At 43.9% G+C, this 12,500-nt stretch overlaps 1 protein-coding gene across 1 annotated transcript in view; it reads right to left on the bottom strand.

Moving 5' to 3' along the window:
* Positions 1-5,267: 5,267 nt before the first annotated feature.
* The window catches only part of LOC113587411 (leucine-rich repeat transmembrane neuronal protein 4), a 91,375-nt gene continuing 84,142 nt past the window's right edge, over positions 5,268-12,500 (bottom strand). Inside the window, exon 3 of the mRNA XM_027026065.2 lies at positions 5,268-7,978. Within this exon, the coding sequence (XP_026881866.2) occupies positions 7,655-7,978 (324 nt within the window). The 3' untranslated portion in view covers positions 5,268-7,654. The remainder of the gene's footprint in view (positions 7,979-12,500) is intronic.

The raw sequence follows: 12,500 nt of genomic DNA, 5'->3' as shown, positions 1-12,500 counted from the left end.
GGAGTCTTTAAAAAAGACTCACACACAGAACCAAGATTCACACAGAAACAAAACTCACACACAACCAAGACTCACACAGGAACAAAACTCACACACAACCAAGACTCACACAGGAATAAGCAGAAGAGGCAACCAGAAGCTAATGGGGACAACAGGGGAGGCAATAAAGACACGCCCACATCAAACAGGTTAGAAAAAAATGGAAGTTTGGATTTGGGTTAGAGTTAGGGTTAAGGTTAGGGTTAGGTTTATGATTGGGATTGGTAGGTTAAGGGTTAGGGTTTAGGGTTAAATTTAGGATTAGGGTTATGACTGGGATTGGTAAATTAAGGGTTAGAGTTAGGGTTAAGGTTAGGATTAGGTTTATGACTGGGATTGGTAGGTTAAGGGTTAGAGTTAGGGTTAAGGTTAGGGTTAAGGTTAGGGTTATGGCTGGGATTGTTGGTGTCACGATCACCCCCCTAACCCTGGTTTGTTGTGCTCTGTTTTTGTTTTTGTTTTTACATTTTTTCTGTTTTCCTGTTTTCTTCTGTGTTTTACTTCCATGTGCTTCCTTATTTTGGTTTGTCCAGTTCCACCCCTTTGCTTCATTCCCTGCTCGTTATTGGTTTCTTGTTATTCCGTGTTAATTTGTTTATTATATCTAGTTGTTGGTTACTGTCCTTTCCATATTGTTTCTGTTTGGCCTATTTGCCATCATCTCTGTTGTTATATTACATTTACTCCTTTGCTGTTTTGGTTTGCCTTGGTGGTCCCACATGTGTTGTGTTTGTTTTAGCCATTGTGTTAGTCTCCCTTGTTAGTTAAATTGGATCCTCGTTTATATTAAATATTTCATCATACTTTTCTTCTCTGCAAATCGTCACTGGTGGAATAATAGATTGTGTGTGTTTTGTTTTTTAGTTTTTTTCATTTTTGTTATAGCACAGAGGTTTTATAGTGGTTTGGAAGTTTATATGAGACAAAAGGATTATGTAGCTTTGAATTAAGCACTTTTTAAAAAACTCAGCTGGAGTTTCTGCTGTATGATGGTCTTAGAATTATGAGCAGACAGATGTCATTAAAAGAGCTGCACTTTACCTGCAGTTCACAGATATGGCAGCTAGTGCATACCTTTAACTAGACTTCTGATTGGCTGTTAGCTCATAGTTTTAACTAGAGTTCTGATTGGCTGTTAGCTCATTGCTTTAATTGACTTATGATTGGCTGCTAGCTCATAGCTTTAACTAGACTTCTGATTAGCTGTTAACTCAGGTTTAACTAGATTAAGCTACATTATCTAGGTGTGGATTGTTGTGGCACATCAAGTCAATATGAGCAGAGTACCATGACTAGGGTTAGGGAAGGTGAGTATGTGGTTGGATATTATTGGTCTGGCATGTTCAGGCAGGTTCAGGAAGGTTCAGAAATTGCCAGACTTAAGCTGCATGACTTTTGAAGTCTTTGTTAGGCTTTGTCATTCTCACATTCATGCGCCAAGTTGGACATCTTTTCAAGTATAGAAATATATTCACTGAGAAAGCCTTGGTCATTAGTCAGTATCAGTCATTCTGTAAGGCCTGCCCCCAGTACTTCCCAGTCTTTGTACAGGAGCGCAGTCACCACACTGCTGTAAAGGGCAAAGATGAGTTGTTCAGAATAACGATGAGGCTGGTGACCTGGGAGGAGAACCACACACCCTACAGCATCTGCCAAGGGGAGCATGAAAGGTTAGTCTGGGCTCGGCCCAGTCAGCATATGAGGCTGTCACTTCGTCTTAAAATACCAACGTAGTCTAGCACTGCTGTGAGTTTGTTTTCTTATTCTTTTTTTTATTTAATTTTATGCTGTGGTACAGACATGGGTTCTCCTCTAGAAATCTACTGGTAATATTAGACTGCAGAAACATGATTAAAACCAGTGTTTGTGCAGCCAACACAGAACCAACACAGAACCCACAGATTGATACCTCACACCCTCAGAGGAGCGGCTGTCTGTTCATACTGCCTGGTGTCCAATGGTGGTGTTCCCTCCACACCTGTGGGGGCGCACGTTGGGCCATCGCATGCTGATCATTTTCTACACCCATGTTTGTATTTCTGCAGTGGAACCTTGGACTCAAATACCCATGCCAGGACAGATAGTGGAGCTGAGATATGAGAGAGGGGGAGAGAGAGAGAGAAAGAGAGGGAGAGGGAGAAGGAAAAAGAGAGAAAGAGAGAGAGAGAGAGAGTACAGTACTCTATGGCAGTGACTCAATGTTCATCGTAAAGTGCAGCTGTGAACTCGTCTGAGTCTGTGTTGGATTATTAACTTTGTTTTACAAGCTTCTCTTTAAGTTCTCTGCAATTTCAATACTTTTTAGACTCATGCAAACTAAAAGAATAGAACAGATTTTTATCCAACCCCTTAAATCTTCACCCAAAGAGTGTGAACTAAGGACATTTAATTGATGCTTTGCAAATTACATGGAAGTTACAGACTTTAAATCATTATGTAGAATTCAATGTGATACCATCAAACTGTAGAATCCATGTATTAATGTGATACCGTCACACTGTGGTATTCACATGCTTGACTCTGGTTGTGGTCTGTTTGTCCCAAATGAGCTGAAACTCACACATGCATTTCATACATTAGACCTTTAAATTACTTTATTTCTGATTTCATCATCAAAATTTTTACAAAACGTTTATTTTTCTGACAATAATATACTCAAAGAAGAACCATAGTTTTGCATTTGAAGCAAGTCTTCACAAAAAAAGGTTTGATCTGCAAACAGACAAAAAATAGGACTAAAGACAAAACCAACAACAAACAGAAGGATTTGAGAAGATGTAGTGCATATTTACATCCTGCAGACACCAACCTCACTCCACCTCAGACCAGACGAAACCAGAAAACCCAGATACTCCCCAGAGATTCATGAGTGTGGGAGGATGGTGCAGAGTTGTTTGCAACGCAGGAGAGACTACTAATATAATAATATCATAAGAAAGGGGGAACCATATTGCTTTTCGTCCTCTTCTGCCCCTACCTTAACGTGATTGATTGCAGGAGAAATGAGCTAAAACTACAGATCCCAAACTGCATGAGCCATTAGTCCAAGCGCTGCATAATTCATCACATCTGCTCACGTTCACAAAATGATGCATCCCTGGCGTTTTCTTACATGTTGTGTTTTGTAAGGGAAATCTCCTATATGCTGTTTAAGGCATCTATTTTAGAGATCTCACAGGGCAGGTTTTCATTGGTGGTTTTTATGCCAACCTGATGCGTTTTGGGTAGGAATGTGATGTGTCATATGCTTGGACACGACCTCCTGCCCTGTGCCTTCCTTATATATCAGTTTTCACATAGTGGCAAATTGTACACAGTGAATGATGCAAAAAAGACAGAAACTAAGGGAGGGATTGCGGTTCAAGTGTGACTTTGTTGGACTCTTGGTTTGGTTCTTGCCTCCTGGCTGTGACAGATCGCAGTTATTCGCCGGCTGAAGGAAGCCCCCGACTCAGCACATGTGCAGTGCTCTAGCACTGAGCTGTGAGTGGGACTATCAGCCAGAGTCAACTTATGGAATTTTATTATTAAGAACAGCATCTTTATTCCCCTCTATTTTGCCCTTGTCAGCCACTGTAAATCTATTTCTCTTCCCATTGTTGTGATCATTATGATGATTATTATTATTATATTGTACCACCAGGTGATTGTGTCTAATAGAAATTCTATCCCGTGGTCTCATCACTAAAGCAGGACTGCTGAGACTTGCTGTAAATAGAAAGAAATGGTGGTGAAGGTGTGGACCCTGTAGTGGCCCCAGCTGATCCCCCATGTTGGTCCCCCAGGCTGGTCCCTGCTGTAACAGTACCAATCCCACTTACCCTGTCCATCAGCCATGTGCAGACCTGCAGGTAAGAGATCACACTGTTCCTGCTTCTGTGCTTCTGGATGTGTGTTCGTTCGTGTGTGTGTGTGTGTGTGTTAATGCACTATTTATTTTCCTTAGCTTTACCTGTACTATAAGGTTTTCTGTTCTAGAAATAAATTGGCCAACAGAAACATTCTCATCTTGTTTGATTCTTCTGCCTCTTTTTCCATCACATCTCCTCTGATAACTTCACAGTGTCAGGACCCTGTCTCTCTGGAAGCTGTTCTGAGATCAGCTGCCCCTCTGGAACCCCCTCCCAGCCACCTCCATGTTAAGCTGCATTGTGTGTGTGTGTGTGTGTGTGTGTGTGTGTGTGTGTACACATATACACCTTACTGGAAGAAGGACAGTTACAATGTTTATGCCTCCTTATCCACACTGTTCTGGACTGTAAAAGGACAGTTTGAGCCTGTTTAAAATGTCCTGCACTAATTAACTTATTCCAGGAAGGAACAACTGAACTCCAGCTGGGGACCCAGACAATCACAACGGGACTGACTGGATGCAGCCTGTCACTCTGCTAACACCTGACTGGCCCACAGAGCCGGAGTCATGCTGGAAATATCATTACATCAAACATAAGAAGCTTTACTTTATAAACCAACCCACCTCCTGAGTGACTATGACCTCAGTGGCATCTGACAAAAGTAACAAAGACAAAAAAAACCCTCAAAAACTAATAAAATTCAAAACCCCAAAGTGTGTTTGTCACAATCCTTCACAATATTCTTGCTTTCCCATAAAAAGGACCTGAAGAACAGCTCTCAGCAGCTAGTGGGATATATTTGGGAATAACTCCACCCTTAACCCTAGTGGGATATATTTGGGAATAACCCCACCCTTAACCCTAGTGAGATATATTTGGGAATAACCAGAATCTTCTCCTTTAAGCTCAGGCTGTAGAGGAGAAGACGTTTGTTTAAGCAGTCTGGGATCAGTGAACACAGTCAGTCTGAGAGGCTTTGATGGTCGGCACAGAAACTATCCCGAATCTCACAAAACATCTGCTAGCATGTTGGTTTTTTGGTGCTTTACACACTGCAGAAAGGCTGTATGTGGTTGGTGTTGTACACACTGGCATTTATGTGGTTGGAATGGGGAGGTTTTATGGTGTTTTTTTGGTGTTTTTTAAGCACTGCACTGGAGTGTAACGTTCACGGCCATTTACAATAATATCCACAAACAGGTCATACATCATAAATGGAGGTTTGGAACACAACACAAGCCACGCCTGAACAGATACTTCTGCTTTCTTCTTTTTTTGTGTCTCTTGTATATTGCCAGGACTGCAAAACCCAGCAAGGGGGGGTGGGGCGGGGCGTGGCGTGGGGTGGGGTGGTTAGTGGCTGTGTAACCCCTGGCTATACAGTGCTCATGTTCCCCGTTTGAAACCAGGGTGTGGACACAATGAGAAACATTAAAATAATAAACTCTTAAATCTTTACAATGACTCAGCAATGAACACCATGACATGGAAACTGAGGAACAAGTAGAAAAATATTCATCTCAAAATGTCTCTCTGGAAGCTGTTCTAAGATCAGTCTCTGCAGAGCAACAGCTTGTGTGTGTGTGTGTGCACATGTCAGGAGAAGCAAATTACTTTTTTCTCTTTATTTACAAAATAAACATGTCCTCATAAATCTGTGTGTTAATTCATCAGTGTCTGAAAACATATTTCTTGGAGTCTTTGTCTCTTTTAGGGTGGCTGAGTCACCTCTTCCCCTATCTTGCCGAGTCATTTTTTTCCCTATCTGCTGAGTCATCTTTTTCCCTATCTGCTGAGTCACATCTCCCCCTGTTTGCATGTTTGAGATTGCGTTAAGTCCATGTGGCAGAGTGGTGTTTTTGCTCTCTCTTTCTCTGCAGCAGTGGCTCTGGAGAGACACGGGCCCGTGGCTTCGCTCCTGGAGCTTTGGCGTCTGACCGGATCAAATCTGAAAGGTGTTGAAAAAAAACAACAACCCCAAAACCAATCTAGGAAACTCACACCAGAACTGAGTGAGGTATGACAGCCGCATCCATGCTGAGTCCAAACGCACAGGGACACATCCAGGCTTACAGGCAGTTTTCCCAGGATTCTTTCTTTATGTTGTGAGTCCATTTACAGTTTATAAAAACAAACATACAGAGAAGAATGTGAATCACTGGCAGCTGAGTGCGTGGTCAGTGCTGGAGGCTGGAACAGGACTTCTCTACATCACACGTTGCAGCACACAGGAGCAACTTAGCAAAGTATCGGAACAGGAGATACATGTAAACTGCATTTAAACATATCCAAAGATTCTGTGACCTCAGAACTGCTGGAAAACACATCACAAGCCTTTTGGGTTCAGACTGCGTGGTTAGACCCTGCGGGCACAAGGTCTCTACACATCACCCAAGCACTGGGATTTTTCTGAGGTAACAGTTCATGTCCAATAGAACTTTTTAATTCTTTTCTTCTTCTTTGTCCCGACTGAATGGAGTGAGGTGAAGCACGTGCTCTGTAGGTTCCAGTAAAGGATGGCATGTTCAGTTTCTTTACCTCTTCCTGCTGAAAGTTTTTGGCTTTTTTCCTCATTAGAGATTTTTACCTTGTTACAGTGAGTGTCAGCAGATAATTGGTGCAATGGTTTCTGGTTTAAAGATGACTCAAAACAACCTTTTAGGGAAGAATGGCTATACCTGCAAACAGACTCTGGGGAAACACACACACACACACACACACACACACATGCACACACACCTGTCTTGACACATTTAATGAAGAAAGACCTAAGATTTTTTTTCAAGCCGATTCTCCTCCTCTTGTTCAGTCGCTGGCAGCTGACCTATTTGCCTGGATGTTCGGAGTCTGGGCTTTACTGTGTATGAGCTCTGTAGGCTTGGAGGTTTGCTACCACTCATATGAGGAACTTGCACTTTACATCCATCTAAAGGAACACCTGATCTTTGGTACATGTGCACACTGCAATAGCTCAGCATGGAGACCCAGAGCTGAGCACAAAGATCTGGCCTCTCAGACTTTAATTAAAACTTTTACAGTGTCAGGAGACCAGAGCTATTTCAGTTCCATTCGGTTTGATAGGCTAATGTCCAGACAGACATCTTTTAAATCAAACAGTTGACACTATTTATAATCACCGGCTGGTAACATAAATGAGAATAACAGCCAGAGGTCTTTTGCACTCTGCTAAACATTAATTTGTTTCGCTTCTTTCCTCACATGTTGCCCTTGTCTCTCCCTGGACTTTACTCCTGCTTCGCAGAAAAAAAACATGTTTATTGCACATTCCTTTTCATTCTCCACGCAGCGGGAGTGAGCTGCCATTATTAGCTCTTCGAAGGAGACATCCTGTTGTGTTGGTGTGAAGAGGACACAGAGTAGAAGCCAAAGCGATGTTTAACGCGCCATGCATGTCATGGTGGCTTTTAATTCGCCATTGAGCAGTATGAAGAAAAGCTGCATTAGTGTCAGACAAAAAAGACAAAGAAATATGTGAATAGAAAAACAAGAATGAAATCCCGTCTCCCTGTACATGTAGCCAAGTGGAATGGGAGTGTGTTGAGCACAGAAATCTCAGCGCCCCCCAACACCCACCCCATCACTTTCGGGGCTTTTCATTTGTTTTTGCTTTCTCTGTTCCCAGGAGGAGCAGGACACCCTTCTCTGACCTCCACAGAGTTTCAGTCCTCCTGGATCAGTGACAGCAGGACCTGGTCCTCCACCCGAGCTCTGCATCTTACCTCCACCTGGCCTGGCGAGGCTTAGCGTCCAAAGGTCAGGGTGCCGGTGGGGCGCTCGGTGGAGGGGTAGTTCCTGGAGCGTTCGGTGCTGGGGTAAGGGATTCCGGGGCCCTGTGCGGGGACTCCGAGTGATGGGGGCGGCCCGATGGTGCCTGAGTTGGAGGGGGGCACAGCAGGGAGGGCCACAGTCTGGACGGTGCTCCTCTCCCGGAGAGGCAGGTCACCCAGGACCTGTGGCGGCCCCTCATAGCTCATGTTGAGACGCAGGGGCTGGTGGGCGTGGCAGTAGTCCACCACGGGCTGCTCGTAGGGGTAGAAGGTGAGAGCGCTCATCTGGTGAGAGACCTGGAGAAGAAAGGTTGGAGAAGGAGGGGAGGAGCAGGATGAGAGAAAGAGGGAAAAGACTGAAAGGAATGCTCTTTAGAAACTCCACAATTGCAAAAAATGTTTCTCATTCAACTGGGCCAAAGCTGCCATTCAAACCAGGTTTCAGTTCCACGCAAATCTCTCTTGTCAAATTCCAACATTTTTTAAAAAATACTTTCATTTTGAAACAGATGACATGAAACTTCACCGCTGTTTGTGTTGGGTTAAATAAATAAATAACTGCCGGGGGTTCAAATCCTGACCAGGGTGTTCCCAGGGTCCTTTAGGTAAGGGCCCTAACACTGCCTGCCTACCTCATTAAAAACCCCTACATGCACCTCCAGTTTTAAGATCATTTTTGAATGATTTATACTTGTTCACTTTAACACTAGTTATCTGAAATTGTACATACAGCACAATGATCATTCATAATTATTTTGGGGGTGTATAATGTGTATTTGGATGGTGGAGATTCATTTTCAGTTATGCTCTACATTTCCTGATTCACCAGGGTCTTGTCCAATAAAGTGAACAATTTTGAGCGTATACATGAAATTACTCAGGCTCTACACAGTATTTTCCATTAGGTGTGTTAGATATCTCCAAAGTGCAGAGGTTGTGGGAACTGTGGATGCTTCCAAACCCATCATCTAGACTAACACATAAACAACTGGTAGCTCACTGTTCCAACGTCTCAAACTGGTTACTGCTGTCACAAATAGAGATCATCAAGGTACAACACAAATGCTATGGCAATTTGATCCTCACACCCCAAAATTGGGACCCAATGAGTCCATGCACCAAGCTCAACACCAGACAGACTGAAGATCCAGACGACCAACACCAAGTGAAGAAGCTGAATCCCTCACTGAGACCAACCAGCTGATATACTCCACAACAACAGTGATGGTTGAGATGCTTGACTACAAGATAAACACCACCAAGGAGCAGAATCCTCCATGGAGAAGGAGACTGGAGGCCAAGATGAGATGTCAGCCAGAAATGCAGAAAAGTGCGGTAAAGGTACCTGAGACACACAACAAGCTGTAGAATAAACAGCCCTGAGCCATCCAGAGTATGCTCTCAGTAGAGAAGCAGCACGAGGTCAGACTCACCAAATCCAGCACTCTGAGACTGTAAGAGGAAGGTGGGGGCACGAGGACTAGTGAGGGTCAGAGCCACAATCCAGGGTGAAACAACCAAGATCCAGGAGAACACCAGGAAGATGAACCCAAGTGATTAAGTGCTTAGTGAAAACCTCAGACAACAGAATCCTGAGGAGGAACAGGAACCATAATGGGAGGAAAAACCTCTGCACGGTATGTACCACCAGAAGATAGTGGAAGTGTCTAATATGGAGAAATCCTACCAATGGCTGCAAAGGGGTGGACTGAAAGACACCACAGAGGTTATAATCATGGCAGTACAGAAACAAGTGCTGAATACCAGATCAATAGAGGCTAGGATCTACCACACCAGACAGGACCCCAGACGCAGGCTGTGCAAAGATGAGACAATCCAGCACATAACAGCGGGATGCAAGATGCTATCAGGCAGAGTGAATGTGGAACACCATAACCAAGTGGCTGGAATAGTGTACAGAAACATCTGTGCTGAGTATGGGCTGGAAGTTCCAAGGTCAAAGTAGGATACTCCACTAAAGGTGGTGGAGAATGACCAAGCTGAGATCCTGTGGGACGTCCAGCTACAGACAGACAAGATGGTAATGGCTAAACAACTGGACATCTTAGTGATGGACAAACAGCAGAAGAGGGCCAGAGTGATAGATGTAGTGACCCTGACTAATAGTAACATCAGGAGTGCAGTCCTGGGAACAGCTAAGATACTACACAGGACCCTCAAACTCCCAGACCTCAGGTAGAGGACGCAAACTTGAAGGAAAAAGAGGAAGATGAGTGGGGAATTTTTATATATTTATACACACACACACACACACACACACACACACACACACACACACACACACACACACACACACACACACAAACCAGACTTCACTGCCACTCTCTGCTCACTTCCCAACAAATGAGAGACTGAACTCATTTTGCTTCATCTTCATGGACCCTCATCATCCTCACGAGCAGCTCACAGCCATCATCATCTTCAGCCTCAGCCAGAGCAGCTAATGGCTTTTATGCCCAGAGAGAACCAAGCTGTTTCTGAGGAGGGTGTCTGTTACTCAGTGAGTCATTGTGTGTGTGTGTGTGTGTGTGTGTGTGTGTGTGTGTGTGTGTGGGCATGTTTGTGCGTGCGTACATGCATTCTGACTACAGCAAATGCAAACATGCACACACATTTGCACAAACATTCCCACACACTTCCACAGAGAAACACACACTCATACAGGCATGCACATACCCACAAACAGAGGCATGTATTCTCCTGAAAAGGTTACTGATATAAAAGATGTCACTGTTTATGTTTTTCTGCTCAAATATTCACACACACACACACACACACACACACACACACACACACACACACACACACAAATTATATATACACACAGTTACATTTATTTTGCGTTTTATTTTTTTTATTTTATTTTACTTCTCACACACTCAGAAATATACAAAAAACACACATTTACAGACATGCCAACAAACTAGAAACAGCGTTTTCCCAGAACCCCTGCCATGTGCTTTTTAAAAGGGACCAATTACCAGCACTGGAAAACAAATACAAAAGGATGTGAAGTGTGAGAGCAGTCAGGGCAAATGAACCAAATGGCAGTGACAAAAAGACAAGAGCACTTTACAAAGAGGCTCCTAACAAGAGACAAACCAAATTAATGGGTGAAATCAACTCAGAGGCAACTGTCTATTAGGAGAGAGGCAGAGGTGTGGCTTAGATGGCAGGGGCGTGCCCCTCAGCAGTGGCCCCATCCACTGCAGCCTGGGTTGTTAGGCTTAGCTCTTACGGCTCCAGTTTGCAGCAGTTAGGTCAGAGCCTGTATTTCAAAAGGGCTGTGTTTCAGATAACAGTCATTCAGTATCTGATAAAACCTGCAGGGTTTACTTCTCACATACTGTCTGTCTTCCTGATCATACAGGATGTGCAGCACGGGTCACTGAGGGTCGGGTCACCGAGGGTCGGGTCACTGAGGGTCAGGTCACCCACCAGGTCACTCGTCCTTAACCAGGATGATCACACACTCAAACAACGGCGAGCAACAGCAAGCAAAAAATATCATCAAATAACAAAAAGATGAAAACACTGCAGGTTCTGGAGCCCATGGCGACCAGCCTAGTGATGGGCTGAGTGTGAGGTGTGTTACAACAAAAATACATAAACAATCACTCAGAAACAATCACTCACACTACAGTCAGTCAGCAGCTGTAGCAGAGCTTCAGTGGGTGCCATGGTTACTACACACTCATGGTTACTACACTCACGTGGTCACATTTCTGGGTTCAGACCTGGACATGTCTGAGGTGGAGATGTGAGGTGGAGATATGAGATGGAAAGGTAAGGTGGAGATGTAAGGACGTTAGGTGTCTGAAAATCAGGTATGTTTAATAAATAAAAACATATAGATATGTGGACAGATGGATGGCCATGATAACGCATGCAACGCACATACAATAGGATTGACTCCTGCAGTCCCGTTACCAAGTACCAGGGTGATATTTAGACTTTGATCTACTGCACTTTTGATCGTGAGTTCATGCTAAGCAGTTTGCTGTTGCAAGCACACTGCTCACGCGTTCAGGCTCATACACATGTCCGGGGCAGTGACACCTCCAGACAATGCTCTGCCATGATGGGGCAGCATGGTCATCTCTTCCTGAAAGATGAAACAGGCCCACACATGCAGTGAATGCAACTCTACAGTTGATGAGTGGCAGTGGTGTCTCAGTGGTGAAGGTACTGGACTAGTTATCAGAAGGTTGCCAGTTCAAATCCCACCACTGCCAAGTTTCCACTGTTGGGTCCCTGAGCAAGAACCTTAACCCTCAATTACACAAGATGTGTTCAGTCATAATTGTAAGTTGCTTTAGATAAAAGCGTCAGATAAATGTCATTGATGTAGATTCATGGTCTGCCTTGTGTCTCTGCTTGAGACTGTCCTGGCAGCTCTCTGCCTGTAGCTTCACAGTAGGAGAGGTGCATGCTGGGAACCATTTAGTTTCACATCATGTGTGAACTGCTCTCCTGTTCTCTTTAAAAAGTGCAAAGCATTACAACATGTAGTGAGATATTGCAGGATCACAGTTCAAATGGATGTAGTTTACTTGTGCTTGTAAATCAACTTGAATCTTTTTAAAAAGACATTTGCATGACTACTCATCATGTTACCTGGCTGATTTTTCTCCTGCTGTTGAGAAGAACTAAATCTTTCTCTGAAAGTGCTGAAGTGCTGTATCTGTGTAGTCCATGTATCTGGGTCTGTGTGTGTATTTAATGTAGCACATGTGATCACAGAGACAGTGACACCGATGTGGCACTGAAGGACTGTGTGACTGTGAAGGCATTAGAT

This window comes from Electrophorus electricus, chromosome 17 (genome assembly GCF_013358815.1).
Source record: "Electrophorus electricus isolate fEleEle1 chromosome 17, fEleEle1.pri, whole genome shotgun sequence".
Taxonomy (NCBI): domain Eukaryota; kingdom Metazoa; phylum Chordata; class Actinopteri; order Gymnotiformes; family Gymnotidae; genus Electrophorus; species Electrophorus electricus.
This window is presented reverse-complemented; position numbering and strand designations above follow the sequence as displayed.